The 7788-nt window shown below is 49.4% G+C and overlaps 1 protein-coding gene across 3 annotated transcripts; it reads left to right on the top strand.

Annotated features, from left to right (window-relative positions):
- The first annotated feature begins 1883 nt into the window (after positions 1–1883).
- PPIA (peptidylprolyl isomerase A) lies at positions 1884–6538 on the top strand. 3 transcript variants are annotated; one of them, XM_058445146.1, is made up of 6 exons: positions 1929–2041; positions 3982–4048; positions 4474–4504; positions 4617–4705; positions 4927–5099; positions 6197–6538. In XM_058445146.1, the coding sequence occupies exons 4-6, from the start codon at positions 4697–4699 to the stop codon at positions 6330–6332; spliced, it is 318 nt and encodes a 105-aa protein (XP_058301129.1). In that variant the 5' UTR covers positions 1929–2041; positions 3982–4048; positions 4474–4504; positions 4617–4696; the 3' UTR covers positions 6333–6538. The 3 variants fall into 3 exon arrangements, with proteins under 3 accessions (XP_032614049.2, XP_058301129.1, XP_058301123.1); XM_032758158.2 differs by lacking the exon at positions 3982–4048 and having other exon boundaries at positions 1884–2041; XM_058445140.1 differs by lacking the exons at positions 1929–2041; positions 3982–4048 and adding an exon at positions 2444–2869.
- Positions 6539–7788: the final 1250 nt, after the last annotated feature.

The following is a 7788-nucleotide window of genomic DNA, read 5'->3' as shown; positions in this document are numbered from 1 at the left end:
TATATCAATTCCCTTGTAAGGTTTTTTTTTGTTTTTTTTTTTGAGACGGAGTCTTGCTCTGTCACCCAGGCTGGAGTGCAGTGGCGCGATCTCGGCTCACTGCACGCTCCGCCTCCTGGGTTCACGCCATTCTCCTGCCTCAGCCTCTCCGAGTAGCTGGGACTACAGGCGCCCGGCACCGCGCCCGGCTAATTTTTTGTATTTTTAGTAGAGACGGGGTTTCACCGTGGTCTCGATCTCCTGACCTCATGATCCGCCCGCCTCGGCCTCCCAAAGTGCTGGGATTACAAGCGTGAGCCACCGCACCCGGCCAACCCTACCAATGTTTTCTGGTAAGGTTTTCTTAACACCAGTCACATAAGTGCATTTTATATTTTTGTTTATTTATTTGAGACGGAGTCTCTCTCTGTCTCCCAGGCTGGAGTGCAGGGGCGCGATCTCTGCTCGCTGCAACCTCCGCCTCCTACGTTCCAGCGATTCTCCTGCCTCAGCCTCCCAAGGGGGTAGCTGGGACTACAGGTGCGCGCCACCATGCTCAGCTAATTTTGTATTTTTAGTAGAGATGGGGTTTCACCATGTTGTCCAGGCTGGTCTTGAACTCCTGACCTCAGGTGATCCTCCCGTCTCGGACTCCCAAAGTGCTGGAATTACAGGCGTGATCCACCGCACCCGGCCTATTTTATTTTTTGAGACAGGGTCACACTCTGTCGTCCCGGCTGGAATGCAGTGATGCGATCACCGCCCACTGCAGTCTCGACCTCTGGGCTCAAGCAATCCTCCCCGCCCAGCCTGCCGAGTAGCGAGCGCCACCACGCCCAGCTAATTTTTATTTTTATTTGTAGAGACGGCGTCTCTCTAAGATGCCCAGGCTGGTGGCTGGTGTCCAAGTCCTGAGCTGAAGCGATCCTCCCCGGCCTTGGCCTCCCCGCCTCCTAAAGCGCCAGGTATGAGCCACCGCGCCTGGCCTACAAGTGCATTTTAATGAAAGTATTATTAATGTCTTTGCCTGAAGAAATTCGCTTTTAAATTGTGGCTTATCTTTCACCCAGAAATCAAAGCACAATTCAGCCCCGAGGCGGGGGCGGTAGGAGCTGGGCGGGGCGGGGGCAGGGAAAGACCAGGAGCAGAGATTCAAAGAGTTAAGAGGGCAAAATATGCACAATGCATCTTCACAGGTAAGAGCCTGGCCAGGCTCCTGTTTTAATGGCTTCCTCCTGAAGAAGATTCAAGCAGAGTGTAAGATATTTTCGGAAAGTAGGGCATTTTGAAAGTATTTCATAATCTCTCAAAACCGGAGGCTGCTCCTGTCCCACCTCGTTAGAGAAAACAGCGATGCTCAAAGGCAACCTCCTTCCTGACACTGCCTGGTAGGGCGCGACGTGGTGGTTGCCCGAGCGGAATGCGGACGCAAGGCTGCTCCTAGGTCTCGGGGACGCGCCATCCCCATTTCCGCTCGCGGAGGCGTAAGGTCTGGGCGCGGGACCCCAGTCGACCTTGACTGGCGGCGCGACCTTGAGGCCTGCGTTCGCCTCAGTTGCCCCCTCTGTGCAATGGGGAGACGCGCCTCATCGCTTGACAACGGCCGAAGAGCCGCCGCGCTTCCGTCTCCCGCGTGCGCGCGCGCCATGCTGCCCACCCCCGTTCCGCACTGACCCTCCCCCGTGCCCTGCGTCCCGTACTGCCGCCCCGCCCCGAGTCCCATGCCGCAGCCACCGCGACGGAGCCCGCGGGCGGGAACCTGCCTCCGCGCGTTAGCACGCACGCGCGCCTCTCGTGTCGTCCCCACCAGCGCCGGCTTCCGTCTGTAGGCCAGATGCACTGTCACTCTGGCGAAGTCGCAGACGCGATTGGCCAGGACGCAGGCGCGAGACCGGGCTGCGGGCGGGGCCGAACGTGGTATAAAAGGGGCGGGAGGCCAGGCTCGTGCCGCTTTGCAGACGCCGCCGCCGAGGAAAACTGTGTACTGTTAGCCATGGTCAACCCCACCGTGTTCTTCGACATTGCCGTCGACGGCGAGCCCTTGGGCCGCGTCTCCTTTGAGGTCGGGCGGGCGGCGGCGTGCGGGAATGGGGCCCAGAAAGCGGGCCGGGGTCGGGGTGGGTGGTGGCGCCCCGAAGGCCCGGGCGCGGGGCGACCCTTCTTGAGGGGCGAGCGCGGGCGGGCGGCGGCGCCATTTCCTGACTAGGGGCCATTTTGGGAGGTCCGCGAGGCGCGGGGAGGAGGCCGGGGCGGCGGCGGACAAAGGCAGGCGGGGCGGCTGCGCGGCCGTTGGGGGAGGGGGCCCGCGTCCGCCTGCCCGCCTCATGTGGCCGCGCCCTGTCCTGCCCGACGCACGTGCTCGGCGGCCGCGCTCAGGTCCGCGCCTTGAGAGTCGTTGGGCTCCGCCCTAGCTCGGCCTGGGAACCGCATACCGGAGCCAGAAGCGCGCTCGCTAGCGCTTAACGACCGCCTTCCTGGGAAGCTGTCCCCTGGCAGGCACGGGTGCTTTACATCCTGAGCTGAGAAGCTGTTTGCTTGAGGGTTTTTCTCAAGGATCGAGGCGCGGTGTGAGCCCGTCCATGCTCAGTCCTGTAGATCCCGGGAGGCCATGTTATAAAAGGAGACTTGCTGGGATGTGACGGGTTGCCCCTTGAAATATCTTCCATTTGGATAAAGAGGAATATTTATACATGTGCCCCAAACGTCCCTCCGTGTCCCCTACCCCCAAGCGGAAATGTGAAACTGGGCCTTGCCTTTGCTGGTGCCCAAGGACCGCCTTCTACTGCAGTGACGGCGCTGGCGGGGGAGGCGCTCTTGAGCCCCTCCCGATTGTCCCTCTGCCTAGCAAGCAAGTTGCGACTGGCCACAAGGCAGGCCTCTTCTGACCAAGGTGGATTACCAGTGATTACCTAATTAGTTTTGAGAGCGTTAAATGAGTTCTTCAAGATCAGTTGTAATTACAGCATAATATCTAAACTTGGCGCGTGTCTTAAAAATTAAATATTGAGTGCGATTCCATTCCAGTGAACATGGATAGACCTTAGGGAGTAGCGAGATAGGATGTTAGTGGTTTTATTCCTTTAAACCACATCTCAAAAGGCCACCAATGGCTAGTTTGGGATCTTATTCCGAAAATAGATTGATCCTCATGCAGTCTTCGTGAGGACAGGGCGATTTCCTTGTTGCCTAGCCTGTCCCTAGTGCCTGGCACATAGTAGGCACTGAAACACTGCATGTTAATCCACACCCCACCCCACCTATGACTGTAGTCAAAGCTGGTAAGTGACAAGGGCTTTCGTGGAAACCTGGCCTGACCTAATGCTAGGCATCAGGTTACCCAGAGAGCTTAAGGGAAATGAGAAAGGACTTGCAGGTCGTGATGAGAATGGAGGGCTTTGGCTTTAGCGAAAGTCTGAAAGGGAAGCCATAGTAACTTAAATGTATTACAAAGCTCTGAGAAAAGCTGATGTTTTAGAAAGACCATACATTCTAGGTACAAATACCTAAAAACTAAAAAATAAGCGCGTTGGCCAGGCGGGAGGATCACGAAGTCAGGAGATGGAGACCATCCTGGCCAACATGGTGAAACCCCACCTCTATTAAAAATACAAAAATTTAGCTGGGCGTGGTGGCGCTTGCGTGTAATCTCAGCTACTGTAGAGGCTGAGGCAGGAGAATGGCTTGAACCCCGGAGGCGGAGGTTGCATTGAGCCAGGATCGAGCCACTGCATTTCAGCCTGGCGACAGCGAGACTCTGTCTCGAAAAAAAAAAAAAAAATACATTGTTGTAAGAGAAATGTCCACGGATACTAATAGTTAATTCAGTCACGTCTGTGAAATAGCTTATAAAATGCTACTTTTAAACAAGCTGTTTTTATGAAAGGGCTTGTAAATGCTTATGGTTTTTAAGCTACTTCTCTAGCCATAATGTATTATACATTCAAGAAAGGTTCAAAACCAGATATACTAGAAACCAATCTTTATTTTTTACCCCACTACTAGGTAAGGGGCCTGGAAACCAAGAAGTGACTGCTCATCTAATCCATAAAGCTATGTTAACAGATTGGAGGTAGTAGCATTTTCATTACAAGTGACTAAAAGAACGGCTATTTACCCCTGATCGTGCAGCAGTGCTTGCTGTTCCTTAGAATTTTGCCTTGTAGGTTCTAGCTCAAGTTGGGGGGTGGTGTTAGACATTTAAGAAGCCATATATCTTTTCAGAAGTAGGTGTGATGTACTACTGTGATGAGACACTTTCTAGAAGTCTCACTATTTAAGTTATGACTAGTTCTGGATTTTTGGCATGTCTTTGGGTTTCATGTTTCTTAACCCAACTGCCTGCAGGGCCTTATGGCCGTCAGGAGCAGTTCTTGGGATTTAATTACTGAAGAAGTATTCTAGTGAGAAAATGAATTTATGACTCAGAAGCCCCTAAAGACATGGGTATTAAGCAACAAAATAAGCAGATGTTAATTAACTAATTTTCTCTTACAGCTGTTTGCAGACAAGGTCCCAAAGACAGCAGGTTGGTCCATTTTCTAAGTTTAACAAAGAAGTTCCAATTGTGACAATTTGTATGTGTGTATATATATATTTTTTTATGTATGTATATGTGTGTTTAATTTTTTTTTAAACAGAAAATTTTCGTGCTCTGAGCACTGGAGAGAAAGGATTTGGTTATAAGGGTTCCTGCTTTCACAGAATTATTCCAGGGTTTATGTGTCAGGTACGAAATTTACTGAATTTTATTTTATTTGGGTTGCTCCCTTCATTTGGGATTGAGCCAGAATATTTCAGGATACACATATCTGAGCTGTTACTCTACCATTTCGGTTCTGTTTAACCTTTCTATTCAGTTTGAACTTGGGTTTAAAGTTTGAACCTTGCAGATTTGGCACACTTTATGGTTATGTTGTCAGAAGTGACATTTTTCCTATATATTGACAGGGTGGTGACTTCACACGCCATAATGGCACTGGTGGCAAGTCCATCTATGGGGAGAAATTTGAAGATGAGAACTTCATCCTAAAGCATACAGGTCCTGGCATCTTGTCCATGGCAAATGCTGGACCCAACACAAATGGTTCCCAGTTTTTCATCTGCACTGCCAAGACTGAGTGGTAAGGGTACAACATGGCACACTAACCACCTGACTAAATGAAAAGTTGCCCTGGGGGGAACGGAACAAACACTACTTGTTTTCTTCAACCTTTCCTTCCACAGACTTTCATCCCTAAGATACTAGAAGAGCATACATAGCTACAAATATAGCCAGTGTGATATAGAATGTCAGATACTATAATAGAAACTGGGCACTTAGCTGGGTGGTTCAATTAAATACTACTTTTTTGAAATGGAGTTTTGCTCTGTTGCCCAGGTTGGAGTGCAGTGGCACGATCTGGGCTCACTGCAACCTCTGTCTCCTGGGTTCAAGTGATTCTCCTGCCTTGGTCTCCTGAGTAGCTGAGAATACAGATGTGTGCCAGCATGCCTGGCTAATTTTTTGTATTTTTGTGGAGACGGGGTTTCATCATGTTGGCCAAGCTAGTCTTGAACTCGTGATGACTTAAGGTGATCCACCTGCCTTGGCCTCCCAAAGTGCTGGGATTTCAGGCATGAGCCACTGTGCCCAACCAATTAAGTGCTTTTTTTTTTTTTTTTTTTGGAGACTGGATCTTGCTGTATCTCCCAGGTTGGAGTGCAGTGGTGCCGTCTCAGCTCACTGCAACCTCCTCCTGGGTTCAAGCAGTTCTTCTGCCTCGGCCTCCCGAGTAGCTGGAACTACAGGCATGCACCACCACTTCCACCTAATTTTTGTATTATTAGTAGAACCGGGTTTACCATGTTGGCCAGGCTTGTCTTGAACTCCTAGGCTCAAGTGATATGCCCGCCTTGACCTCCCAAAGTGCTGGGATTACAGGCATGAGCCACTGTGCCCGGCCAATTAAGTGCTACTTTTATGTTACTATTAATAACATGCGATTGGTTGGGTTTTTTGATTCTTTGGGTTTGGTTTGGTTTTGTTTTTGTTTTGTTTGTGGGGGGGGGGCAGTTCATTCTATATGTGTAACTTTAATGGTAATTGGAGAATCTATGTTTAATGACAGTACAAAAGGCTTTAGTAAAAAAAAAAAAAAGCTACCTTTCTCATCTTGGTTCATGACACATGGAGGCTGCTTGTGGTTGCCAGTCATAGTGATTGTTCTTCCCTTTCAAGGTTGGATGGCAAGCATGTGGTCTTTGGCAAAGTGAAAGAAGGTATGAATATTGTGGAGGCCATGGAGCGCTTTGGGTCCAGGAATGGCAAGACCAGCAAGAAGATCACCATTGCTGACTGTGGACAACTCGAATAAGTTTGACTTGTGTTTTATCTTAACCACCAGACCATTCCTTCTGTAGCTCAGGAGAGCACCCCTCCACCCCATTTGCTCGCAGTATCCTAGAATCTTTGTGCTCTCGCTGCAGTTCCTTTTGGGTTCCATGTTTTCCTTGTTCCTTCCCATGCCTAGCTGGATTGCAGAGTTAAGTTTATGATTATGAAATAAAAACTAAATAACAATTGTCTGTCTTGTTTGAGTTAGTGTTGATGTAGGCTTTCTGAAACATCACTTGTTTGCCTAATTCTACATAGTACTTAGATTTTTTTTACTTTCCAGTCCCAGGAAGTGTCAATGTTTGTTGAGTGGAATATTGAAAATGTAGGCAGCAACTGGGCATGGTGGCTCACTGTCTGTAATGTATTACCTGAGGCAGAAGACCACCTGAGGGCAGGAGTCAAGATCAGCCTGGGCAAGATAGTGAGACACTGTCTACAAAAAATAATTAACCTGGCCTGGTGGTGCATGCCTAGTCCCAGCTGATCTGGAGGCTGATGTGGGAGGATTGCTTGAGCCCAGAGTGAGCTATTATCATGCCACTGTACAGCCTGGGTGTCTCTCAGAGGTAGGCAGAGGCAGGAAAAGCAAGGAGCCAGAAATAAGAGGTTGGATCAGTGAGTTCATGCATTTAGAGGTGTTCTTCAAGATGACTAATGTCAAAAATTGAGACATCCGTTATAGTTTTTTGTTTTTGTTTTTTTCTGGAATGCAGTGGCACGATAGCTCACTGCAGCCTCCACCTCCTGGGTTCAAGTGATTCTAGTGCCTCAGGCCTCCTGAGTAGCTGGGATTACGGGTGTGTGCCACCATGCCCAGCTAATTTTTGTATTTTTAGTACAGATGGGGTTCCATCATTTTGAGCAGGCTGGTCTCAAACTCTTGACCTCAGCTGATGTGCCTGCCTTGGCCTCCCAAACTGCTGAGATTACAGATGTGAGCCACCGCACCCTACCTCATTTTCTGTAACAAAGCTAAGCTTGAACACAGTTGATGTTCTTGAGGGAAGCATATTGGGCTTTAGTCTGTAGGTCAAGTTTATACATCTTAATTATGGTGGAATTCCTGTGTAGAGTCTAAAAAGCCAGGTACTTGGTGCTGTAGTCAGTCTCCCTGCAGAGGGTTAAGGCGCAGACTACCTACAGTGAGGAAGTACTGCTTCTAGCATATAGAGCCTCTCCCTAGCTTTGGTTATGGAGACTTAGGTTTTGCAAACCTGACCAATTCAGGCCATAAGATCTGGTCAAAGGGATACCCTTCCCACTAAGAACTTGGTTTCTCATGGAATTATATGTATAGTGCTTGCTGGCAATTAGATGTATAGGTTTAACAGTACATGTCAGGACAACCTAAGCTGAGGAAACCCCTTCACTGCCCACCTTAACACACCTCTAGAGTTGTTAACCCAGCAATCAAGTTTGCCTATCCTAAAGGT

The sequence above is a fragment of the Hylobates moloch genome, unplaced genomic scaffold, assembly GCF_009828535.3.
Source record: "Hylobates moloch isolate HMO894 unplaced genomic scaffold, HMol_V3 SCAFFOLD_1, whole genome shotgun sequence".
In the NCBI taxonomy this organism is placed as follows: domain Eukaryota; kingdom Metazoa; phylum Chordata; class Mammalia; order Primates; family Hylobatidae; genus Hylobates; species Hylobates moloch.
This window is presented reverse-complemented; position numbering and strand designations above follow the sequence as displayed.